General features: G+C 47.4%; 1 protein-coding gene across 1 annotated transcript in view; it reads right to left on the bottom strand.

Moving 5' to 3' along the window:
- CADPS (calcium dependent secretion activator) overlaps window positions 1–27,320 on the bottom strand; it is a 238,364-nt gene that overhangs the window by 155,623 nt on the left and 55,421 nt on the right. The window contains exon 3 of the mRNA XM_019473420.1: window positions 22,362–22,694. Coding sequence (XP_019328965.1) covers window positions 22,362–22,694 — 333 coding nt within the window. The remainder of the gene's footprint in view (window positions 1–22,361; window positions 22,695–27,320) is intronic.

Below are 27,320 nucleotides of genomic sequence, written 5' to 3'. Positions count from 1 at the left end.
GTGTCAGAGAATTATTGCCGGGGGGGGGGGGGGAATTTCCTGGCTTTAAACAGAGGCAATACCCTTAGCCATACCAATCCTATCTAATTTATCATTGCATTTCAGAAAAGCCACTTTTAAAAATAATTAGCATTCAATAATGTGAAAAAAACCCGCGAGGAATAGAGATTGGAATCCTAGTTCCACTAATTGGGAACATCCGCCACCTCTTTTACTGCCTGATTCGCTCCAACAGGACCTATTCTGCCCCTGGAGAACCAGTGGCACAAAATGGATGTTCGGCACCTCTGAGAAGGGCCACGTGGAGCCACAGGCTGTCATGTGGGATTTAACCCCACACAATACCCTTGCGAGATGCTCTGGCACCTGCGTTAAGATCCAGGATGTGAGAAGAATTGAAGTAGACACAGAAAAGCAGCGAGAGGCATAGCTATGAAGAAACAAACACGGGGAGCAAAAATGTGGGGCTTTTAAAAGCAGCTAGTCCGTAAGGTGAGAGGAGGAGGAGTTCAGCACAAAGTACTGCGCAGGGGGGGAGGATCTTAGCAGATGGGGCAAGTCCTCCCATGGGGTACGCCGTCCTCGTTCCCTTACTGGTGAGGATGGTCAGCCTAGCAAGCCATCTACACAATATGGAAAATGCTGTTATGTGTTCATATTAAATGTAAGATAAATAATTTATGTGTACAGATACTATAACAACTACAGAAGAAGATGCTTCAGCCTGGAAGCAGCAGCTCCTGCAAAGCGGCAGGACATCGCACCTCCCTTTGCATGGAAGCCTGGGGAGAACAGTGCTGCTGCTCCCAGGCCTGCACTAGCTTTAGTCTAACCAGCTCAAACCGCGGCAGTTATGGAGCTGGGACACAGAGTGGATATTGCACCATCCTACCACAAATCTGGGCACGGCGTGTGCCTGGCTGACCCCTGACACACCTCCCATCGGCTGAGCAAGCCGTGCCGATGCTCACTGGCTCCAGCTAGACCTGCTGCAGTCACACCACCCTTGGCAGCACAGGCATTGCCTGAGGCTGCAGGTGCACCCCAAAGGACAGGGCGCTGCTCCCCAGGGAGATACACCCCAACAGCAATTACCCACCAAGGTCCAGATGGTGCTCTGCGCTTCCCTCCTTTCCTGCTGTTGGAGGCTGCTGCCATAGGCTGGCACCTCACAGGTTTTTTAAGCACCGATGAATTTCTGTGTGAGACAAGGCTCCCAGGCAGCTCTGCAGAACAGCCTCGCAGTGGACGTGGCTGGGGACTGGCCCTTGGAGCTGCCGGGACAGGCACTCCTCCGCCTCCCTGCCCCAGGGACCCTCGCTCAGCGCATCCGTGAACGGAGGAGCCACAGCTGAGAGCCAGGCAGATACAAAGCTGAGATGTTCAGTCTTTTACCCTTCAACTACATAAACTCTGCAGGAGACCCACCAAGACAGATACCCTTATCTGCTGAGCACGGACCACACGCAGCCCTGCCCAGGCAGGGGAGGATGGGCAGCGGGCATCCTCCTATGAGAACAGGGATGGGCTTTCAGGGTCCTGGGGTTCAAAGTCACTGAAAATGGTACAGTTTAAAATTCCTCCTGGGCTAAGAGCCATCGCCCTCCACATCTCACATTGATGTTCAGAGCAGGCTCCAGGAGTGCAGCGATAATACATACATGCAGTGTCATGAGTGTTGAGTCTTCACTGTGTTACCATGCTGCGGACAATAAACATTTTCTTTTCTTCTTGTCAGGGAGCCAAATGAATCCTAATGGCTTTCCCGACCGTAACAGACAGCGCTGACTACAGACCTCGATTTCTGACACATCATCTGTAAAAGGCAATGGCCTTTAGATAAGAGAGCACCGAGGCTGCAGGGGCTGCCGCCAGACCCGGCGCACAGCAGCAAGAACAATTAGTTTTTTCCAGAATGTGTATTGCACGTAATAGAAAATATTAACTCACGTTACAAATATTTATAAAAAGTCAGACATAATTAAGCGATTTGCAATTGAAAATTAACAATCTAAAAATTCAGCCGTGTAGACAGACAGCATTAAATATAACTGCAGTTAATGTGAGCTTATTTAAATAGAGATAATACAGCAGCAACAGAAAAAGGCAGTCAATCACATTCCCTGTCATTAACATCCTTCTCCATGTGGAATATTATTATATGAAGTTTTTGAGCTGCCCTGCTGTCCTCGCGGGTGCAGGAGAGCCATTTGCCTGCAGCCCTGCTCCGGCCAGAGCAGAGGGACAGGGCGTCCATCTGTCCACCACCGTCTGCCTGAGGCTGCACAAGCCGCCCTGCACACCTCAGCCCCAGACAGCCATCACCACGAGATGGCGAATGGAGTCAGCTTGCTGTTGAGTGTTTCAAAACACTGCCTGCAACCCCACGCAGCTTGCTCCGAGGCTCTTTGCAGACAGTGTGTGTGACATGGGCCCCAATGTCTTGCGTATGGGGGGACCAAGGCAGAAAAGAGTCCGGTGCCACCCTGAGGGTCCTGCACTGCGTTCACAAAAGCATGGCTAACTTTCCCCCAGTCCCCCTCCAGGCTTTACCTGCTGCCTCTTAATTATCTTTCCCTAGAGCTCAGTACAGATGGAGCCTCCAGGCAAAGCCTTTCCATCCCCATAGGGTGGAGAGCTGCTTTTCATACTCTTTTACTAATTATTCTTTGCATTTAAAGCCAAATAAAACACTAGTTGCCCAACACCTTCATCCCAACCCAGCTTTGGCACGTGCCAGGATGCAACACAGCTGGCAAAGAGGGAGAAGCACCCACCACCCACTAACCCTGTAGAGGCAGCCCACCCCGGGAGGGCAGGCAAGGACAGGGCTGGGATGCCGGAGGAGATGGCACAGTCCTCCGCAGCAGAGTTTCATGAACAAAAGATGATTGATTTAAGGATGGGACATGGGCTGAGCAGTGGGTCAGGCCTCACTGTAGCTGCACGGCAACTCTTCCAGACAGGTCCTCTGCAAGGAGCGCTCTCATCTCCCGCTTTTTGAGGAAATGCGTTTTATTTCGAACTACATTCAGCAAGGCATGACCTCTTTCCTTTGAAATTGTTACCAGGGCAGGAGGCTTTTGCTTACAGAGTTAGGGAAAATATATTGGACACTGAGAGCATGGCATTATAGTCTCTGCTATTGTTGAGGTCTCTTGGCGCTTTCTGAATGGCAGTGCATTGCAAAAATAAGGTGATAACCTGCTCTCTGATCCCATTTCATCTGCATTCTACCCCTACTCTTCCCTTTAAGCTTCCACTGAGGGCAACGCACTTCATATGCAGAAAGGACATGCAAGAGAGTGCAGAATATGCAGCTGGAATTCAGCTGTGAGCCTGAGTGCAACCGTGACTACAGGTCCGCAGCGTTGGTACCTGCCCATCTCAGACGGCAGCTGCAGTTCTTTTTAGAAATTAAGAAAAAACTCTAATGAAGAGATTAAAGAGAAAAACAATGGTTGAAGCATTCTTGTGGGATTCAGCTTTTTTTGCATTCTGCTCTGTAACCAGGACAAAATCGCGCTGCTAGAGCCAGCCAGTTACTTCAAATGAAGGTAGCATCAGATGTTACTGGCTATAAAACCATGGGAACATACATGTATGGAACCTACAGCTGAAACTCTTCCTCTCCATTTCTTATGATTAATCAAGTAGTTTGTTAAAGCAGATCTATGGAAATCAAGGGGAGGAAATCAGTGCTCAGGGCACTGGAAAAAATAATGCATGTGTGCAACCACCCATGGGGTCAGATTGCTGCCCTGGCTGCATACCCGTACAGAAGAGCAGCTCGCTCTGCATCCCTCTCTCCCTCCAGCTGGATTTATGGGGAAAAACAACAGGAAAAAGCAGCTTCCGAAGGGACTGACGGCCCAAATGCTGTGAGCTGTTAGGGAAGGTGGAGGAGAGCGAGAGAGCTCTTGCTGGGAACTGGCACAGCTGGGAAATGCTCTGATACCTGCCCGTGCTGCTTCGCAGATGCAAGGGAATCAACTGAGGATCACACTGTGACCTTGCACGAAAGCTGAGGGAATAACTGAATCATTTGACTTACAGGCTGAGCAAAATCCACAACAGATCGCACCCCCTCAAAAAACATTCATTTTCAGACAGTCTTCCTTACCACATTTTCTGCAATCTAAAAAACCTGAGCTGTTCTGTTTCTAAAGTGCTTAGATCCATATCAAATCCATTCTCTCACTCTTTTTTTTTTTTGGGGTGGGGGTGGGTGGGGTGGTTAGAGTGGATTACTGAAACAACTCAACCAGTTCCCTGAAGATCTGAAAAATCCTTCATTCATCCCAAATCTGCCTATGTTACAAACTGTGTGCAGGCTCGCTCTGCGGGATGCGTTTGCTGAAAACCGAGATGTGAGATTGCCTCTTCCATATTCCACTGGGAGAAAACAAGCAATCCTCTCCCGTCTTATCCGGAGCCATTTTCACACCCGGCGGAACACCTCCCAGCTGTGCCAGATGTGTGCTTTCCGTCACAGGTAAAATGAATGGAGCGGGCAAGAAAGCAGCCGGCTTTGCGAGATGCTGCCTGTGCAAGCAGGAGACCAGCTGGAAAGGGGACGAGTACCTAAGCGTGGGGAGGGGAAAATGGGCAAAGCAGAAAATCCTTCTCTTTAATTTTTTTTTTTTCCCTCTCCAGCTAAACCCATTTGCCCAGCAGGCAAGAACAACTGCCAGCGCCGAAGCAGAGGCAGCAGAGGCGATGCCCACTTGCAGTCCTGCTCACAGAGCACCTGGCTGCGTTAGCACACCTCTCCGTGCTCACTGCCACCATTAGCAGGACAAACAAACCTGGCACAAACCTGCCACCGCTCCGTGTGAATCATCTTCTTCACAGGCGCCCTCCAAAATCAGTGCAGGGGACACCTCACGCAATAGCTGGTTTGCAAGGCTGGCACTGAAGTGAAGGCAATCACCTTCCGTCCCCACCCCGATCATCACGCAGAGTTGTTCAGGTTTATGCTGCTGGCAGCTTTCTTGACTGCACAATGACACACACTAAAAATATTTGCCGTTCGGACTAGATTTCATGTTTTAAAATGTATAACAAATAATTACTTGCACAGCACAAACCTTATAGTTTCTGCTTCTGAGCAGATGGGAATTTGTAACAAACTTCATCTGGCAAAGCGGTGTCCCCTCATCTGCCATCACCTCATCTGCGCTGTGCTGCTATGCAGCGCCAAGTGCTCCGTGCATCCCAGTCCTGCTTCCTAACCCAGGTAGTTCCAAACCAAAGGCTTTTGGCTGCGGGTGACCAGGGAACTGCTCCAATCCACCTGCCTGCAGGGCTTCTTTTCAGAGGCCACCACAGCTTTGCTGCAAACTAAAATGAAATAATCAGCCTAGACAAAGTTCAGTTATTTAACTGGACTATTTTAATTCTGTACTCAGCGATAACACTGATACTTTCGTGCAGGTCTCCAAAACCTGCCCAGCCATGAAAGGCTGCTGGCTTTGAGCTCAAAATGAACAAAATTGCCCCTTCCCGTGCAATCTCCTGTATACCCCTGAGAAATCTCAGCCTATGGTTGCTACGTTAAGGCTGTACCCTGCATTCAAACTCGACCTTATCCGACAGAAAAATATCTACCTTTGCCCAGTTCTTCCAGCCCTGACTATCAGAAGCGCAGCCGACAGCGTCTGCTTTGATCGCACAGAGTTTTACTGCACTTGTACACGCACGGTTAAAGATCGCTCCAATACATTTGCAAACAGATCAAATTACCTGGGATGTTTCCCCAGGTAAGCCAAACTGTTACTCCTTCCTTATCCTTCCATGTGACTCCCAAGCCCTTTCCAACACATTTTTATAGCGCAGATCCCAGATCCGGACATAGTAGAGGTCTTTTCTGCTGCCCTGTAGAAGGATAACGGTATCCCCCAATGTTTCCTGAGGTTTCTCTGTGTATCTGGCCAAGAACCTGAGTAGCCACTGTAGCTACAGCATTGTCCCCGAGTTCAGACTCATTCATGCACAATTGTCCTCACAGTCTTTTCAGAGGCTGCTCTGAAAGTCAAATCCTTTCCAGTCTGTTCAGCATCCCATAAGGGTGGTTAGTACCTAACTTACACTCACCAGACCCCAAAACATCCTCCTCATCCCCATCCCTCCCTTCAGCACTCTTCCCCTTCACTCGTATCTTTGGAGATACGTGCTCTTCCACTGCGTTGTTCAGTCCTTCAGTCTTCATTTCATCTTTGGTCCTGCCTTCCTCACGGCTCCATGCACACAGAGTTCAAAGTCTGGCTGTTCTTTCACGCTTTCCTGCAAGAGCCAAACCTTCACGTGTGCCAAAGACCTGGCACCGTGGCTGGAGACCTCAGCACGCCCATTGAGGCTGTGGCTGTATCCTGTACTCCTTGCTTGCATCAACGCCCTGAGATCCCTCAGCTGATGCCCCCAAGGCATCAATTATACATTTGAAAGCACTTTGAAAATTCTTCACAACTCAGTCACCACCTTCCCTGGCGTCTTGTTACCTTACTGCAAGTCCAACTCTTGCTTTAACATTATTTATGACAGTTCGTACTTCCTCTTCACTCGCTTTCCCTGTAAGTCCTCTCCAGAGTCTCTTTTGAAGCAGAAAAAAGAAGAGGAGAAAAAAAAAAGGACGGGAATGGGGGGACGGATAAAAAAAGGAGATGATCTTCCTCTAAAGTTTGCTAGAAGTTATCTTGGAGGTTACAGGCTTGCATCCTGAGAAAAGCAGAGGTATCACAGTTGTTTCAGATGCTGGAAAACAAGAGTAGGCAAATTGCTGTAGCAAAGCAGGACTGGCCCCATCTCCAGTTCAACTGCGTCCACACGTCCTGCCCAGGAGAGGCAGCCGGGGGGGTTTCACACCACGACATCCCAGGGCAGTTGGAAAAGCTCCACACAGATCACTACCGTCAGACCAGAGGGATGATTTTTGCTCCATCTTAAGGCAGGAATCATTACAGCGTGAAGACAGCTCTACAGCAGACAGCTAATGTCATTTTTGAAAGGCAATGTTCCCATTTCATGCTGAACTCTGTTTTGCTTGGTGAATTTTTCTGAGTCCAGCCCTTCCTGTTATTTGCTGTTAGCTGTGGTACTAGCACTGCTCTTCCCTTCTGCGGGGATCGTGTTGGCATGGGCCAATTCATGTCCAACAGAGTTTGTCCCTGTTGATTTCCAGTTACATCTGATTTAATGCTATCAATGGGCATTTACTCCTTTTCCAGCAGGACTTTATTTGACCTATTTTTCTTTCCTTCTGCTCACCAGCACCCCTCACCAGCAGTCTGACACACCCCTCCTCAGCAGTTTTGACCTATTTTTCTTTCCTTCTGCTCACGAGCACCCCTCACTAGCAGTCTGACACACCCCTCCTCAGCAGCCTCTACACAGAAGGAATTTTGTTATTAATGATTCTTATGAACTCTCCGTCTTTGAACAGGAGCAATTTACTTTTGATCGATGTCTGGCATCCACTAATTTCACGCAACAGTGGAGAGAGATTCCCTTCTGCTGTGGCACGCTGGTATGGCATGAAGCCTTAGGCAGACAGATGTGCTCACCCTCCTGCCCTTGCATCCTGCGCTGCCCTTCCCTAAATCATCTCGTGCATCTATCACTACCCTGACTGCAGATGAGAGAGAATCTGAGGTATTGAGACACCAACTCTCCCAGATATCAGGGTGAGTTACTGACTTGCAGTGGTTCACATGGTGCTTCACCTGACAGACCACTAATCCTTGACACCGTGTAACTTTATGCAGTGATAACCACTAATCTGGCCTAAACAAAACATACTTTGTCATCATCCAGAAAACCACCCTTATTTTGAAGCGGACTGGGTCTTCCCAAGGTCACTAACGATGATGCTCAGATCGGGCCCATACCCTGACGTTACAACGCCAGTGTTTCTGCTGGTATATTTGGGATAGAAATAGATTTTTTGTTGTTGTTGTTCATTGATGCTGCTTATGTTTTTAGCCATACAATGGATGAAACTGCAACTGGCATTACGATAGGAAAGTAATGATCCCAATCATCTCCTTGAATGTATCTTTGGCTATTTTCATTCACAGAAATAAAACTTCTACTGGCTGCCAGACATCCTTAGCTGTTTTGCAATCACCATACATAAAGGTGGAACAGATTGACCAAGCAGTGACCCTGAACAATTGCCTACGTTAAGTGGTAATAAAGACGATCAGGGGTTACACAGCTGGCAAAAGCGATGCACGGGAAAGGAGCAGAGTCACATCCTGCCACCAACCAGGCGGTGCTGGTGGAGCAGCAGGGCTCCAGACGGTGCCACCCGGGGAGAACAGCAGCACATCAATTAGCCAAACCATTAGCAAAACCAGTGGCCAGTTTTCTCCTCTCGCTTTGCTAAGGACCACGCTGTCAGCGGGGACTTCACAGAGGAAAGCTGTTGTACCAACCTCAAAGAAACCACATGGTTCTCATCTCGAATACTGCAGACGTTCATGGGAAATGCGGAGTTTGAAACAGACCCTTTCCCAAATACTGCTGCTGCATACTCATAAGTGGTCACCATAATTATGCATGTTTGATAGCACATAAACCAGTATTTAGAGTGCATTACTTTTCTATTAATCTAACCTGTATTATCCTCTCTAACTCCGTTCCCCCCAAGCAGATCCAAACCATGCTGCTCTTGTCTGACCTGACAGTCACTCTCCTCCACAAAGTTATTTTGGAATCATTTTGACAGTGGCAGCCACAGCTCCTTCAGCTAATTCACCCTCAGTTGCTGAGACGATCTGAGCACAACTGTTTCCAGCCAAAATCCACTGTTAGAAAGAAAAAGGCCAAGTGAAGAGAAAATCCACAAGCAGAAAGGTGAATGAAGAACCAGGTTGGAAGGTGACAGAAAATGGCTGCTTGATATTTTACATTTTTGAGAATTTGGATATATACAGGGAGGGAAGGTAGGGAAAGGGACTCCAAGCCACAAGGAGACAGCAGGTACAGTGATGAGGAACTGTTGCTGATATGACACCCTGCATCAGAAATAAAGAGCACTGGATTTTAATGTGATTTTAAAACAAAATAAAATGTGTTTGGCAAATGATATTCTCATCAAACGCAACAGGCCTCACCTGATTTAATAAAATTACTGTGTCAATAATTTCTGCATGAAACTGCATCTCTGTTTTGCAGCTATTTTATCAGTCCTGGTCTCAGCTCTGCACGCGGGCACGCAAGATTCCTGGTAACGGCAGCTGAACACATGCCTGCAGCTCATTTCACCAATGTTGCACAACATGAGCTTGCCAGCAAACTGGCAGAAATATCAGCAGGATAAATGACTGCTGTTGAGAACAAATAAGAGACCATTTAATTACTCTACTATTAGAATTTTATAATTTAAACCACCCAAAAGACTTTCTCGCTACCTTCTCTGCACTTAGCTAGGTCACGAAAGAAGCTAGTTATGTTTAGCAAAACCCTCCACAAAAGCCAACAGCTCATGGTCCTCAGTCTGGGAACAAGGAAACTCTTCACTGATGCTCCTTCTGCTAAGGAATAGCCAAGGAGTAAAGCCTTACACTCGATGCCTCCTGCCAGCATCCTACTGCAATCTGTGCTACCTGCCAAGATCTCCTAGCTTTGTTGGTGACCTGGTATTTTGCTTTCTGTGTCCTATGTTTTACCTTTTTATGTTGATACCTGGAGCAAAATACCCTCAGTATAGGTCTTGACCAATTTCCCTTCCTGTGGACTAAGGACGACTGGAGACCTGCAAGATCGTTGCTGTTCCCAGCATAGTTGTAAACACAGGCAGTAGTCGGTCAAGATGCAGAAATGAGCACGGGGCACGTCCCAGCACCCGCAAGAGCAAGTAGGTACATTTAACCAAAACTAGGCAGGGCACTGGGCAAAGTCTGTGCACACTTCTCTGTGGGTCACTGTCTGTCACTGTGCTTGCTTCCTCCCCAGCACCTTTTGTCACTGCAAACCTCACTCCCCCGGCAGCACGCTCAGAAAAGGACAGCAAAATTATGCATCTGCACTGTGTTCTCTTGTGTTGTGGGAAATGCCTATAACTTGAGCTGGCCCCTCCTCTGCACGCTCCAAGGAAGGCTTAAGGCTCAAGCATTCACACATGAGCAGGCAGCTTGGCTCTGCCAGCGCCCAGGAGCCCACAAGGCGCAGGAACCTGGTCGTGGTCCAGGAGCCCAGTGACACAGGGGCATCATGGGGTTCAGACTCCAACCTCCAGCCTGCACCGCCAGCACTTGGGGCTCACACACAGCCGTGCTGGGAAACTCCGCTCACTTCCTTGCCATAGCTATCAATGTTTAACATCAGCAGTCTCCAATTTTACAGCTTCTACAGCAAAACACACGTGCCCCTGAAGTCTGACTTCAAGCTGGCTGCTCGAGAGGTTTACGCCTCTCTCCCTTGCCTTCTAAGTCTTCCCATATTACATGGGGAACTTCAGCTCAATATTGCCTTTAATCTCAAAATCCCCTTTGGAAGGAATGGCTGTTACACCATCACACTCTCTGTTGTATGGGGGGGATGCAATCATTTTCCCTCTTTCGTTGCAATGACTGTTCTACAAAGACTTCACACTGAATGACAAAGGATATTGTGCCATCACCTCCGCATCTTCTTACTGTCCTCTATTTCAGAGACAAAAGAACTGGACCAAAGGCCACAACACATGAAAAATACATGCATAGATCATTACTGCTAGGAAACATCACTGCTGCCCTGCATTATACAGCAAAGTCTGTGCGATGGAGGCCAGCACGGTTTTTATATGACTTTACGCTATTATAGCTGCCTTTTAAATACATGAGAGGCTGTATTTGAAGCTGTCTTGCATCCAGTTTCCCATGGAACTTGCACTCTAATTTCTCACAAAACATGAGTAGAATCAGATGTTCCAGAAAAACCACAGTATATTGAATATGAAAACTCAACACTGAAATAGAGGTAAGGAACAGCTTACGTAAGTTGCATTCCCTGTAGTCTGGGATATTGAGACTGAGCCTTTGAAATGCATGAACTCTAGTTTGTTGATCATTTCCCAATTTATAGTCAGCTCAGTGGAAACAAATATGAGCCCACTTTGATATCCTTTTGAAGAAAATTCTTGGCACCTCATTTCTCTTAAGAAATATAGCTATTCTCTTTTTATTTTGGTACTTTTTTAGATGCAAACTGGAAGATTAACCCAGCTGTATTTTATATTCATGCAGTACTTTCTGTGGCCTGATCCATCTGACTCCCAAAGTTTCTTCTGAATTAAAATGACACTGTCTATCACATCCCAAGCTGTGGCATGAAGCGTTTGTCAAGTAACACGGAAACACTGGTAGTCTGAAGAATGAAATGTAGGGAGTGGAGGAAAGGACTGGTGAATGACACATCTTTTTTTAAAATAATTCTCTCTTCTGGAATACTGAACATAATATGGATTGCAAAGGGGTAGAAGCAGCCTTGGAGAAACCATGTCTTTCAGAAATAAGATTAGAGAAAACTCAGTAAAATATTAATAAAGAACTTTCAAAATATTCACTTAGTGGATGATGTATGTCACAAGAATGATCTCTCTATTTAAGACGGTAAAAAGAAAACTGAAAGAGTAGTGTGTAACATTAGGCTAGCACAGCTCAGTGAAAACCAGTCCCGGTTCTCCGACAAGACATTGCCGGTTAAAATAAAGACCCTGGAGCTCTGGCACAAGCGTCCAGCATGACCATGTGTAACCACTACAGTATCTTTCCATTTTGCTCATGAGATAGGCATTGAAAGTTTCCCACGAAAGCCACAGGATTTCAGTGATAAAATACATGAGTGAGGGTTGAAGTCCTGCAAAACACTGAGGTTTTCATGTGGAATTCAAATTACATTTAAAAACCTACATGCAAAATTAAATTCTAGTGGCTGCATTGTATTTCCAGTTAAAAGGAAGAGAGAGGCGTTAACATAGCGCAGGGTCACGCACCAGTTATGTCTTATTAAGTATTCCAGCCTTCCTTAGGATAAGCATCGCATATGGGATCTTTTGCAGTTAGCAGTTCCTTGCTTAAAGAGAGAGAGAGGTCTGGATAACACTCCTTCTGTCTTCCAGGGCCTCCTGGGCTGATTGACAGGAACATGTACTGCAGGGAACAAATGCTGCTCAAAGAAAAAACAAGATTACTTCCTCCAAAGGGGGCCAGTGGGGTCATTTCTTTGTCACGTCTTCTGCTTGCCATCTCTGGCTGAGGGAAAGACAAAGAGGAGGAGTGACGTTTTTCTTTCCCAGTAAAACACAGGACATGTTGAGGAACTGTTCTTTACTTACGATGGTTTGCACTGAATTCAGTGCAATTTGGGGCAGCAAAAGATTGCTTGAAATAAATATGGCATTTTGAGAGTTGAATCCCACCTCCGGAAACCAGACCACGTGGAAGCCCAACTCAGAACCCACCCTCCAACCCATCTCAGTTACATTTTAGGTTGCTTTTTGGGAGATCAGCAATAAACATCTGATTTTACTTATCACCTTCGGCTACCGCCCTCCCATGACGGACAACGTTTGGCTTGGCTTCTCCTTGGGCAGACCCACCAGGTGTTTTGAGGCTGGGCCACCCTGCGCAGTGGCAATGCGCCCCATGAGATTATTGGGTTTTTCAGTGCAAAGTGATTTCCCTGAATTCAGCAACTTCTTCTCCACTTGCTCCCCCATTTCTATCAGTAGTCTCCTCTCTGCCAATACAAAGGGAACACCTCTGGGTTTTCTATTTTGTGCCATTCCAAATCTCCTCTCCACCGAAATGGTTTCAAGCTATAATTCCCGAATGTTGTCACATTTAATGATGCTCAAGAACTTTTCTTATTTCTGTAGCTCCTGCAAAACCTTCCCCACTACTTCAGCATCTCCCTCTGCACAGCTGTGCCAGGAACAGTCCATCTTCCCGACCCTCCCCTCTGCTCTGAGCTATTCCTATAATAAAGCTCAGAGGTGGAAGCAGCCAGGCGCTTGCAGAGGCAGCAGACACCAGAACAGCTCTCCTGGTTAATAAACTCAGGGCCAAAGTGTTTCCCTTCCCAGAGACTCTGCTAGTCTGCAAATGGCAGCATCAGCAGATCAGCACATCACCAGCTATTTCAATCCTTCATACTTTTCCCCAATTGCTCCTACCGAGAGCCAGAATTCACCGCTCAACTTATTCTTTCCAAAATGCAAGGTAGTGGTAGGGAGACGGAATTGTATTGCTAAACATCCATTTGAAATAAGGCTCCTGATCTGATGGGGGGAAAAAAAAAAATCTGGCTAAGCAGCAGGAAAGTCATGCCAACAACTAGATTTTCAGTGAAATAAGAGAATTAGCAGTCCCTAAATACAGGGGTCAAGGTAGATTGAAAATGTCAAGTCATTGATACTTTATAAGGTAACCATGGTTATTTTTTATGCATTCCTTTGCAGCATGAATGCAGATGATGAAAAGTATTCATGGGCCAATTGAAACAAAAATAAAACTGAAGAGATATCTTGATGGTAATTTAAACCTTAAACTGCGGAAATTAATCAGTCCACACAGACAACGAAGAGCGTTCAGCTGACACTGCACCACAAAAACCCCTCGCTAAATAGACGAATAAAAACCATTTCACAAAGGACGAACATCTTGAAAATCATCCTGACTTTAGCCCTGATGTACCTGCAGGGATCAATATTGCTGGAGCAGGATAGATCTGCTCTGATGCATGAAGTTGTCCATGTGGCCTCTGGATAAAGCACAGCTGTTTCTAATTTAATTTGAACAAGCTGCTGGAAATGCAGAGCACCGCTGGTCCCGGCGTGCTGCAGCCCCTTGTGCCGCCCAGCGAGGGGGTCACTAATGGTCCGGATGCATTAGTCTTCCCCACTGCTGCTTCTTGAGATAATTTGGCATGCCTCTCCATTAGACTAACGAGCTCTCTTGGTCACACTTGCCTCACTGGCAAGTGGTGCCACCCCTTACAGTGAGGGCAGGGGAGCAGCTCAGCAGATTGGAAGAGGGGGATGGGAAATGGTGAGGGTGCCCAGTTGTGACAGTTAACGACTGAGTGCTCTATTAAGCAAACTAAAACAGGGCTTTGGTTCAGAGGAGTCCCCATGGACTTCTGCAGCAAATCATGAATTAAATCCATCTCCAGAACCCCGTGGCAGAGGGGCTCCCAGCAGCCAAAGTGTTCTGCATGGCAGCAGAGAGCAGAAATAAGAGGCTGCTCCTCCACTCCAGAACCTGTGTGGATGCTGAAACCATTTTCTGTCCCTTAAATAATACACCATAAGAAACCACCGCTTGTTTTGGTGGAACAAGTGACATTTGGCTAGGCTGTGGAGAGGCATCCACACCCCTAAACCCGGAGGGAAGGCTGGCAGGAGGTAGCGTGGGAAGGACTCAGTGCAGAAGACTTCTTCTGTCTAATAAACATCTCTGATTAGTGTTAGAAGACGACGACTGACTTTTCCTCTGCAGGTCTTCACTATTGTTGCATGAGATTATAATTTCTCTACTAAACATCTGTTCTTCGGATGCTCACTCTAGCCTGGTTTCTGTAAAGGGACTGTAAAACCAGAAGATGTCCATAGTAGGGCCAGAACTGGAAGTTCCTAGTGCACGAAAACATACATCCCCAACTGGCAGCTAACAGGGTTAAAACACCCTCTGATTAAATGAAAGCATCTTTAATTAGTTTAATTGACCATGCCTCAACCAAGACCATCTGCTCAGCAGCATTTGCCTGCTCTTTGCAGGAACGATTGATCAGCCATAGCTAGAGAATACAGCATTAGGCTACATCAGATTTATTTTGTTTAATAGAAGAGCTAATTTGCTTTAAATTTAATTACAGGGGCCAAGATTGCTCTCTAAGTCCATAACACCACAGAACATAAGCTGATCCTACAGCTAATGGACGCACACATAGGTCCATACGTGTCTGACACTCGGTGACGACAGTTTGGGGGAGCGGGTCCCACCCTGGCAGAGAGCGATCGCTGCATTTTCCTCCCCAAAAGGCAGCGGCACCGTGGCACACTGCTGGGCTGGCAGGGCCGCCCCGCTCGCCGCCATGTCCCCCTCCAACTGGCTGAGCTCTTCCCTGCAGCTCTCCGTTGGATGCTGGAGGAGACCGGGCGTTGGATGCTGGAGCAGACAGATGTCCCACCTCAACCACCTATCCTGCTCCTATTTATAAAGACACTAAACGATACACCACTGTAGGATCACTGTTTCTGCACTGCATGGGACCAACAGGGACAATCAGAGGACCGCTCTGTACCTCCTGGGTGACCTCCATCAGCAAACCTCTCCCAAACGGGGTGGCTGGCAGCCAAGGGTCCAGCGAAGCCAGACATCACACTTGCCACATCCCTGACATTGCACTGTCCATCTCGGTTTCTCCGCCCTCCCATGCCAATATCATTCTTCAAAATATCACACTCCGAGCCGATGAAGAAGGGCAGTTCCCCCTCCTCCACGAAGGACCACGTGTATCTACGTCATGTTATTACAAAGGGGAAAATTTCATTCACTTCCCAACGCTTTTTCTTTTTTCAATTTCCCATCGGGCGCTAAATCGCTGCCGTCTTTGGGAGATGCTTGAGCCCTGACAGGCACGCTGTGGCTGCCACTGGCTGCTACAGGAGTAATTACAACCCTGCAGAAAGCTCCAGGCTGCCATTTCCGTTTCCATGGAAATAAATACTGAATTACTGAAAACAGAGTATGATGCTTTATGGATTTTGAGGCTTTTGATCATCTCAAAACCACCTTAACCCATTTTTATTGGTGGTGGCTTTGTTTTAAGGGGGGTAGGGGGGGAGAACGCTCACAGTGTGGAAATAGGCAGAGCAACCAAAAGGTGTTTTGAAGATGTGAAAGAGGGCAAAAAAAAGCCAAGGGGTCTGGCTGATGCCCTGGGGATTTGCAAGGGGGACAGCGGTGCTGGCTGAAGCTGCCAGTTGTCCACAGCATCCAGGTATCCAGCCCTGGAGAGAGGAGCCCGTGGAGGCTCGTTGGTCCTTGCCTGCAGCCCCGCAGCAGCCCTGGCTCATCACCACCACCCCCATGACAGTCTATTTGCAGGGGCTCTGGGGCTGAAGCAAACCTCCTGATCTTTTGGAGGGGTCCTTATAGCCAGCGTTAGTGCTTAAATGCCCAGAACTGCAGATGGCCTTTTCATAGGCATTGAGCTTGAAGATGAAGCCAGAATAAAAAGGAATTGCTTTATGTTCTTCAAAAATGATGACTAGGGAGCAGAAGGGAGTGATCTGATACTAAACCCCTGCATCTCTGAATTGAAGGGACACAGAGATGCGCACAAACAAGTAACTCCACGCTGTGCACAGTGACCCTGGGCTCAATTCTCATTGTAAGGCATAGCTGGGAATTTTTCATCACAATAAATGAAATACTTGGTTTGGGGAGGATACACACAAACCAAACATTTATTCTGAGGTCACCTTAACCTTCATCTCACTGTCTGAGCCTCATGGGAGTTTCTGTCCTTACTTGTTTCTGCCCTAACTTGGGCTGCATCTTCCAAGTACCACCACAGCATCTTTGCAACGGGCTCAACGCACCACAGCGAGTCAAGAAACAAAGTTTGGGAAAGCCACCTGAACTGCAGAGATGAGAGAGGGGCAGAAGGCAAGACACCACCTCAACGAATCATCTCTAACACTGACTTGAGCTAAAAATCAAACATTTGATTCAGGGCAGATATCCTAAATATCTTCTCTGCTAACACTTCTGAAACCAATTTTTTTGGCAGGGGAACTTTCTGCTTTGTGAGAAATGTCAGCCTTTGGACACAGTGTCCTAATTCAGCTGCAAAAATAAATGTCAAAACAGTGAATTCTAGTTTTAAGCCAGCTCTGATTGGCAAAATTTGGGTTGAAATGTTTCCTAGCTAAAATCACAGGCCCCCAAAACTTACGAAACAATTCCAATTCCACTGGTTAGAGGCTTTCATCCCTTTGCATGAAATAGCCACCAGACAGCGATGGGACTTGGTCTGTGTTGTAGCCCACCCATACATGCATGCTTCTCTGATGTTTTCCTTTCTACCTGGATTGACAGGAATAGATGCTGAAAAACCACGACCATGTATTACTATGTATTACTCAGCAGGTTTAATATGCATATATTTAGCTATTTGTTTTCAAATCTAACATCTAAGGGAATTAGATGAAATTGGAAGCTTAGCACAGGTATTTTGCACATTTATCAGGAATGCCACAGTGTATGGGACACTTCAGGCCTAGGAAAGAAGAGAAAGTCTGATTGTGAAGCCTGTGAATTCAGATAGTCCTGCAGGGACAGCCCAAGAGCCCAGCACTTCCTCCAAAGCAGGAGGATGGAAGTGTGCAGCTCAGCATAGATTTGGTCTGGACATCAGCTACTGCTGCCGGATTAACTGAACAGCACTGTACCCTTCATCTTTTCTCACTGTAGCTAAAAATGACTTTCAAACACAGCTTGAGATAGAAAAGTAAATCACTTCCCTGCAGCTGGGGAAGAATAAGACGGGGAGAACACCACAGCCTGATTTTCAGAGATGCTGCTGCAATTCAGCTGTCATGAAGGTCAGTGGGAAATACAGGGCTCGTGCCCAAGGAAATGCCGACTGCAGCAGAGATCCAAGTTTGGAACTGCCTAACACTTATAGAAAATAGCTCCTGTATGACACTTCCACAGTCGTGAGTTAATTACAAAGCAGCAGAGCTAAACCCAAGCCTTGCTAATGGCTTCTGGACCAGAAACCCCAGATTCAAACACCCTTCTCCCTCCACACCTCTCGCACAGCAGAGGAGCTCGCTGCTGGAGCCAGAGATACTCAGTTCCCACGCTGACTCCAGTGGAACAGAAACACCAAGTCACGTAGCGTGTGTTATGCAAAAAACTTAAGCCTCTGTGTATTATTTAAAATGTTCTAGTCAGAGGTTGTGCTTAACAACACCGTTATCATCTCCACAACCATTCTGCTACAACACCACTCCCCATTTTGTTTCCTAAAAGCCTTTCCAACCTCATCAATCCCTTTTGCTATCTCAGATCCTGCTATATCACCGCTATCACATTAAAAATACACTTATCTCATACCACCTGGGGATACGGTATTAAAAAAAAAAAACCAACCTTTAGAAGTCATCCTCCTTCTGCACAAACAAAATATTACTTCAGAAGTGAATGAAAACACAGTCCCAGTGATGTAATCGTTATGCAATTACTGAGTATGATGTAACAGGAGGCCACACAAAGAAAAGCACCTTCTTCCAGACCGCAGGAGAAGTTCAAGCAAGTGTTTGGGGCTCTCAGCACCATTCCTGCTCATGCTTTGGGAGGACAATAACTAGGCTAACTCTTCTTACCCCTTGCCTCCTTGCACAGCTTCTGGGGCAGTTTCACCCTGCACACCAAAGCAAGGGAAAGCACATCAGACCAGCTGGCCCCTCCGCTCCCAGCCAACGAGAGCAACGGGAGAAGCCGATCGGCTTTGCTTTTCTAAGCACAGGTGACTGACTGATAAACTGCATTACCAGCACCATGCTGCCGCTCCAGAAAGAGTGATGGCGTTCAGACAGCCTGCCAGGGAAAAGACTCCGTTTCCCAATTCCTCCCATGCACGGCAGACAAGCGTAGGTCAAAAATAAGTGTAGCTTACACCGTGCCAAACCACCACTGGGAAGCTCGTGATTGCCCCCAGATTTGTTTGGGAGGTCTGCTCAGTCTCAGTGTAAAGCCTGCGGCTGGCACCATTGCGGGCTGCCGAGCCAGGGTCCGCGGTGGGCTCTGGCAGGAGCTGCCTGTACGCTGCCTGAGGGAGGAAAGCAAATGTATTAATCACCCACACGTGCACAACTTGAGCCTGTGTGGTGTTTCTGGGAATATTATAATTTCAGCACATCCAGGAAAATGCCAGACAGTGTTTTCCTTTTACTTAAAGCTTATTCACAAACAGAATATGTAAAATATTTTGTTCTTGCGAAACAGGCGACAGAAGTTTCAATCAAATTATTAAGAAAAAGTTTTAAGTTGTACTTCCAATTAACTCCGATGAGACAAGAGTCAGACCAACAGAGTCAATGTGTCTTCACAGGGAGGCAAATGGGCGCTGCTTAGGCTGACTCTGACCGAAACGCAATCCAGACTGAAACAAAACAGCATGATGGAAATAAATGACCATTTTTAGGGGTTATGGGCCAGTGCCCCGAAGCCCAATGGGTGTGCTCTGTGCTGCAAGTACAGCTGCAGGCGCAGGCTGAGGCGTTTACAAACCCACCCGGGAAGGGAACTCACTGCTGATTTCAGGACAGGCTGGCAGAGTAGAGGTGTTTACAGAAGACGGCTTGTCAAACAGAGAGACAGATGCGGCAAATGAAAATTTATGAAAATGCAAAGTGGTGGGACAGGGGGTAGAGTGAGTGGCTGGAAGGAAGGCCCGCAGAAGCATGTCCCAGCCCTGCCACCGCCGTAGTGCACATGTACATGCAAAGCAGGGAGCCATTCCTCCCCTCCAGCTGCCCCAGGTCCCCTCCCACCCAGCACCCATCCGGGCTGCTGCAATGCCGTACACACGATTCTTCTCTCCCCAGATGTCTCTGGTTTTAGTGCTGTAATGTTGGCAGGTGCCTCTGGCTCCCTAATTGGTGTCAGACTCCCCATGTGGGAGATGCTGCCAGTGCAGAGAGGCTCAGCTCAGTCCAAGGGGTTATGGCACGGGAAAGTTTCCAAGTCACAAAGGGCAATGCCCAGGGCTTGACTTGCATCTCCAGCCTGCAGCAGTCAGGCACCCAGCTGCTGTTGTGGCTTTGAAATCTGCCCTGTGTGAACACCAAGAGCTTTTGGAGTAGGAAATAATTTGCTGCTGAAGTTAAGGAGGGAAAGGGAAAAATCTCCTGTTTCAGGGCTGATGCCAACGCTTCATCATGAGAGATCAGGAGGAAGCTTTCATGGGGGGGAAGGGGCAGGTTACCGAGTCACTGCTCATTGCATATCATTTTCTGCTCTCCTCTGCAGCTCTGCTGCAAAAAACGTGCTAGCCAAGTGGTGTGCACCTTCGACTTTTGCCAGGAACTCCCCATACAAGCTAAGCAAACAAAAACATTTGTAGTTTGACAGGTTTTACTTATACCCTACAACAGACTGCCTGCAAGTGATGGCTGAGACCCTGAGGGAAGGAGTAGTGGTCAACAGCAATTTTGGTGCTTCACGGCAAGATGGAAGTGCAGAGCAGCTGCTGCTGCTGCTCTCCTAAGGGCTGCTGGTGGCCAGCGAGCTCCAGAGATCCCTCTGGTATAGCCGAGATGGCATGACCACAGATAGCACCAAAATAAGGATCCCCACAAAGCCTGCAGTTTCCCTGGGTGCTCACTGCTGCCTTCCCTGCAGCACCTAACGGGAGAAGGAGCAGCATCGACCTGCTCCCACCTCCTCTCCCCACGGGGCAGGCTCCCACCCCACCGCGCTGGCACCATGGCACCGTAACCACTCACACTGTACCCCAGGACGATACCAAACAGCTGAATGACTGCTGGCCTTGCAGCTTTCTGAGCCGTGCCTTGTATAAAGGGCTTTCCCTTCTGCATAGCTAATCCTCACTATCCAGGCATTAAAACCAGAGTAACTCCCGTGCTAATTCTGCTTTCAATAGAAATTATGTCTTTCTCTAAAAGCTTAAATTACAGGTTTGCTGCCTCCGTGTATTAGAAAAGACCCAGAATTAAATCCTACACTTTCAGAGTAAAACCAGGACCTACTGCAGGAAACAGGTTGCTCAATGCAACAGGGCAATTTGCAGGGAGCAGCCACTGTGTTCATGGTGTCAGCCAGAAAGGCTCTCGTAAGCAGAGATCATCCAAAAAGCAGGGCAGCCATGATTAAATACTGTTTTCTGCATCACTGGGAACTACAAAGCAAGAGGGTAGGATCACACACACGCTCACACAAAACCACCCTAGTTCCTTAGCTGAGCACAGGTCAAAGGAGGATGAGAGACACAGGGCTTGAGTTGATTTAAGTTAAAAAAAACCAAACAAAACAAACCTACTGCAGAACTGACTCAGCTCTCAACACATCACTGAAAATGTTATGGTTTTGATTTTAAAGAAGTCCTCCAACAGAGGATGGAGGCACAAAATCTGGTTTGTAAACATAATTTATGAGGACCGTTGCAGTCCTTGCTGTTGCCTTTTTGCTATAAAGACACCTTACTCATGGACATTTATTATCCTCTCCCCACTCTGCCGTTAAGGTCTGAGATGAAGAAGAACAAATGCAAGATAATTAAGCTCTTTACAGGAGAAAAAACAGATCAAACGTAATTTTCTATGTCTTGAAAAGAATTGGAAATGTCTAGACAGAAGATAAGACAAGACAGAATTGGTCTTGAATGTATTAATTTCAATAAGAAGTTGAACCCCTGAATTACGGGGAAGAGATTGAGGTCTGCTGCCCGTCCGAACACTTTCCACAGCATTACCTTACCCTCCCTGTGACTCTGACATCCTTTATCCCGCCTGCGATATTTATATCCAACAGCAGGGGACTGTAATCTGGGTCACCAACAGCCTGGACAGCCATCGACAGCCCTCAGCAAGAGCTGCTGGAAAGGCAAGAAGCACTGCAGAGTCCCAGCTCCGCACCTCTGGGCAACTGGCTCTTACTGGGTGGCAAAAAAGAGAGGAATGGGAAAGGCTTTCATCTATTTGGGAACTCATAGTGCAAGCAGAGCCACCCCAAGGTCATGAGGGTTTGGGATGTTCTCTCCTTCCACCACGGGCACGCAGGGGTCACAGAGGCTCCCTCTACTTCAGGAGAACCTGCACAACCTCAATAAGTGAGTTTGCGTGAGACATCCACCCTGGGGGCATCTGAGCTTCAAGTGCTAATAAGGTTATTGCAGGCTGCAAGAACGTACTTCCGTCACTTAGACTGGTGATGTGACAGCGGAAAGGCAAGCAAGTCACAGCAGAACAGCCCACTTAGGCATCATCAGAGACCTGCTCATCCAGACACTGAGCTGGAGGAATAAAAGTTTCCCACCTCAGCAATCCTATGGGATTTCAGGAAAGAAAACTTGATATAAAGACCTTCTGAAACATCTGCAGAAAACCCTAAGCAATGAAGTATGAGAAAACAAGCACAAGCAAGAGGAGGAGGCCCACTTGGACAGCCAGAACGTAATTGGCAGTGCATGAACCAAAACACCCTTCCCTAGTGGAAAATCTCTCAAAAAAAAGTCTGGTCAGACCCAAAGTTTCCAGTTCGTAACAGCAGTGTTTCCCATTGGCAAGCCCTTCCCCAGGAAACCCCCTTCCATTCCCACCCAGCCTGGGAGAAGGACCTTACCTGACATGCGTTGTACAGAAGCTGATGCTCAAATTTCTTGATCCCCAAAATGTTCTGGAACATCTCATAGAGCTGCTCCTTGCTGAGGATGAGCTCTGAGGCAGCGCTCGCCGTCATCCTGGCCTGCTGCTTGCGCGGATCCTCTTCCCCACGGTAAATAGCATCAAACTTTGCCATCCAAGAGCTCAGGACCGTCTCCTTGCTGAGGCCATCAATTTCTGGCAGGCTGCGCACTCTCTTCTCAATGTGCTTCTTGAAGACCTCCCGGGAGTCATTCGCTGAGCACCCTCCACTTTGCACCATCCTAGCAACACGGTCGCTTTTCAGGAATACCTGCAAAAAAGGGGTGACTTCAAATGGTGTCAGTTAAAAAAAAAAATCCCCCTTAAGTACCACAAAACGCGGTTTCACTGCTGGGAAGCCCGCTAATTGGCTGCCGGTACACTTTCCAACTTCTCACTCAGCAACCACATGTTGCCAGATGGACAGAGGTTTCAGCTGTACTTTGGGAAGCGTAATGAAATCAGGTGAAGCTTCTGCTTTGTGTCCGCTGAAATGAAATATTTTGATGCAATTAGGACTTTATGCGATGTTGTGGTCGCACCTCACCAGATACATAAATGCCCTTTGGGACAGCAGGATTATATTTTGCTCTATCAAACGTTTTAGTAAGTTATTGCACGACTACATTCACCTAGCCAAATTCTGCCTTGTTAGAGGGAGCCCAGACATCCTACTCAAGTCAGCAGCATTGCATTGCATTTATCCTGGTAGCCAGGCCCTTGGGAAATCTCTGACCAGTGCAAGGACCAGGCTTACATTAAGCTACTACACCAGAGGAGATCTTTGCAGACTGCCCTGCTGTCACAAGATGACAGGAATGGCATTGTGTTCATTAATTTAATGTTAACTTCAGTTAAATAACGTGTGTGTCCCCACTTCTCCCATACCCTGGTCTTTCCAACCTGGGCAACCAGCACTGCAAGAGCACCGTTAAAATGCCCCGGAAAAGGACAAGGATGAATGGCCTGATCTTTGCAAACTGATGGGTAAACACCCAGACAACTCAGATCACTAAAAGGTGGCATGGCCACAGGTGGATGAGGCCAAATCCCTTCCTGCTCCAGCTCTGCTGAAGTAGCACAGGATGGTTCAGCACGGCTTGAGGCTGCCTGGGAAGGCTTTGCAGCGAGAGCAGCCTGCAAGGTGCAGGACACTGACAGCAGGAGAGAGGGAGAAGGCATTTGATGAAGATGCTCTTCCCACTGCAAGAGCAGCAGAAGGGTCAAAACATAACAGACCCCTGCAGACCAGGAGACGCCATGGGAGCAACACAGAGCTGAAGGGTGAGAGAGGGACAGGGGGATATTGTGTTGGCTCTCCTCTCTCAAGCCCTGAACACAGGAGAGCAATCGATGCCCAGCAAGAACTGCTGTTTTATTAATGATGCTGAGAACGGATGAACGCAGCAGGCTGGGAAGAAGCTGTGCCAGCACTGGGGTGTATCTGTCAGCTCTCAATAATTAAAGAGCTTGAGGATGACCTAAGGACATGGTAGATTTTTTTTATACCACTCAGCAACATGGCACTCCATGTTCCCAGATGCTTGATGGCACAAGCATCTGTAGGGAGTGGTAGTGGGTTTTGCTCCAGGACCAGCCCAGAAATGCTGCTGAGGAAGAGCTGGGCTGTTTCCTTCCAACATCACTGTGCTGGGGAGCACTCCCTGCAGAAGAGACAGGCAGGATGCCACCAGCAGCTCCTTCAGTCCATGCTGAAATGATAACCAGCACACATTCTGTTTTCTTGAAGAGCTTAAATATGAGTGATAACAGCCTGGGTGTGTACAGGTGCTTTCAAGTTAGAGGTGAGAGCTATCAAAATCCAAGCTGCCAGCACAGCCGAGGAAGTTCCCAGCACACTGACTGCTGGAAACAGTGGGAGGTCATGGAGAACAGCCCTGCTGTGGCATCCTCAGCTCCCACATCCCCTCTCTAATCATCTGCTCTAGGCGCCTTTGGCCTGACCCTGTGCGACAGCGCTAATGACTTCCCATACCCACCAGCACCAGCGGCTATCGCTATCCATGATCCTCACCCCCATCGGAGGGGTGACAGCACTGTGAGCAGAAGGACCTGACTCCCTGTCTCCCCTCAGCCCCAATCTTATCCTCCCTGGGTGCGGAGCAGCAGCCAGCAGAGGAAAGGAGTGCTGTGGCTGGCAGAGAAGAAGCAGGCACAGGGGAGTGCCAGTAAGACACAAAGCAGCAGAAAAAGACCGTGAAATAGTAAGATAAAAAAAAGATAAAAGTGTTTTGTCCTGCAGAGCGAGCTGCTTTCTTTAGAAAATACTAAGTGAATCGCCCAGCTGTAAGACTGCCTAGTAGGATTGCCAGGAGTCAAGAATTGCTGGAGCAAAATCCTAGTGTGGGCGCATACACCGGCACATGCAGAAGGGAACCGGTCTCTGGGAGCCGGGTCAGGCATCTTCTGCCACGTCCACAGATAAGCCCCCCAGGTCACACGTGGTCCTGGCTCTATCTGCCCACAGCAGAGTGGAAATGGGTCTAATGAAGCATTTCCATAATACCCACTAAAGGGACTGCTGCATAAAGTGCTGGTTGACAGACGAAGCTTTACTCGGCACATGCAGAAGGGAACCGGTCTCTGGGAGCCGGGTCAGGCATCTTCTGCCACGTCCACAGATAAGCCCCCCAGGTCACACGTGGTCCTGGCTCTATCTGCCCACAGCAGAGTGGAAATGGGTCTAATGAAGCATTTCCATAATACCCACTAAAGGGACTGCTGCATAAAGTGCTGGTTGACAGATGAAGCTTTACTCATTAGAAGTAAAACGACATGAGAAAAGCTCTCCTGGAGCATCTATTAGAGTGTGCTGGGCCTGTCTCGCACACATGGGTCTGCAGGATTCCTGCAGGTACAGCGGTGCTTTGCAGACCAGTGGTGGAGCCTGCTCAGATCACTCAATCTTTTAATTTGATAGCAGCCTGTGAACTAGTCTAAGACTGGCAATCACAGGCTTACCCCTTGACCGCAGACTTAACAGCAGAATGTGGCCATGCAAATACATTCAGTGCAAGAGCAAACACATCCCTGACCTACCCTGTCATCTTTACCTCTTTCTTTCTCTAACAAAAAAAAAAAATCATTCCCCAGGTAATATATGAAGAGAACAGATCCTATTTTGCACTGTTAGTAAGTGAACCCCTTAGAAACATCAACCATGTCCTGCACAGAGATGGCCAGTTTCAGCTGAGCAAAAAACCAAGTTTTAAGCATTTTCCAAGCCATCATGCAGCTTGACAAGTCAGTACCTAAATGGAGATTTCTAGATAGCGTCCATCCAAGGGACAGTTAATTGCACAAAACTCTGAGATTTTCAGGAGCTGAGATAAGCAGGTTCTGCTGTGATTGCACCATGGCTCGACCAAGGGTGGGCATCTCTCTGCAGAGAAAGGAAGCAGGAGGACACCATCAGCAGGGAACGCTGCTCAGACACTGAGAGGGGGCAGAGGCTTTCTGCTGCGAGGCTTTGCCTTTGCCACTGCAGATGGTGGCGAGGAAGACACACAGCCATGCTACAGCTGCACAGAAGCTGAAAGTACACAGCCATAAATTAAAGGAGACCAACAGTTAAAGAGAAGAAAAATAAAGCTGCGCTAAAGGACACAGAGCGATGCATTATGCTTTTTGTGGCCTGTTTTAAGTAGGACAGAGCAGGTGGAGTGCCCAGTTGAACTGAAGACATAGGGTTTGCAGACAGCTAGTGCTGGTCAACTCTTTGTAAGCTCTTGTAAGTTTGATTACTTGGGGTAATTATACAGCACAGGACTTCTGGAGCTGGTCAGGACACACTTTCAGCCAGACCCACCAGTGAAACAGGGATGTATTTTGCCTGTTTTTAAGCAGTTTCCTTTTCCTGCCCAATAGTCTTATCTGAATAGATTACGCTGCTCTTACATCCTAAAATGCAGCTCACGCCATCTTGAAAACTTTCTTTGAGAGCATCTGTTCGGTGAAGCGGTGATAAACTGATGATCCCTTGGCAATTTCTTTTCTGATAAGAGATGTAAATTACTCTCAGCTTCCTTCCTGTACAGAGAATGATGGAGCAGTAACTATTAGGCCTGTTTAATAGAGTTAATCCAGAGATAATTTGTGCTTTTCTTACACAGAAGCAGCTGCTGCCATTTTTATAGAGTTAAAATTCTCTTCAGTTTTAGCATCTGATTTTGGTCCCCTCTTAGATTCCACTTCCAGAGAACTATTTTATGTAGGCAATTCAAAAACTTCACCTTTTATGACAGAATAGCTCTAGGGAGAAAGAGAAATGGTTTGCAGAAGGCTAGCAAAAAAATAAGTGACACTCCTCATACAAATCACAAGCACTGACTTCCTTCAAAAACAGAAGCTCTTTCCTTCTGAGAAAAGATACAAAAGGTAGCATTAAGGGTTGCATACAAAGAGGTGCAAAAAGACAGGCATGCATAATTATTCTTTTGCACAATTATGAATGATGTTTCACGTTCCTTGGTATCATCTAGTTTTGTAGATGTACATCCTCCTCCCTCCCCCTTTGCTTTACAGCACTTGTCATACCAAAGAGAAAAGACAAGACTCTTGCTGAAAATCCCAAAGTCAGTTAGACACAACGCAAAAGCTTCAGCAAGAACTGAACGTGCTGCCCAGTTTTCTCTTGGTATTTTTAACAGGGAGTATGTAACATTTATTTTATATTGTGCCATCTTCCCTATTTTAGAGTACATTGTTTAAAAGTATCAGGAAGATATTTTTCAGCTTAAAGGAAGGGCGATCTTCCCCATAATCAAGCTGTAGGATACACCATGGTGTAGGGGTTGCCACGGTTGCTGTATGGTTGTTATGTTCAAACCCTGAACCTCACAAACCCTGTGATGTACCAGACATCAGGCAGGAGAAG

Source organism: Aptenodytes forsteri, unplaced genomic scaffold (assembly GCF_000699145.1).
Source record: "Aptenodytes forsteri isolate BGI_AS27 unplaced genomic scaffold, ASM69914v1 Scaffold53, whole genome shotgun sequence".
In the NCBI taxonomy this organism is placed as follows: Eukaryota; Metazoa; Chordata; class Aves; order Sphenisciformes; family Spheniscidae; genus Aptenodytes; species Aptenodytes forsteri.
Note: the sequence above shows the minus strand (reverse complement) of the source record. Positions and strands in the feature narration are given on the sequence as shown.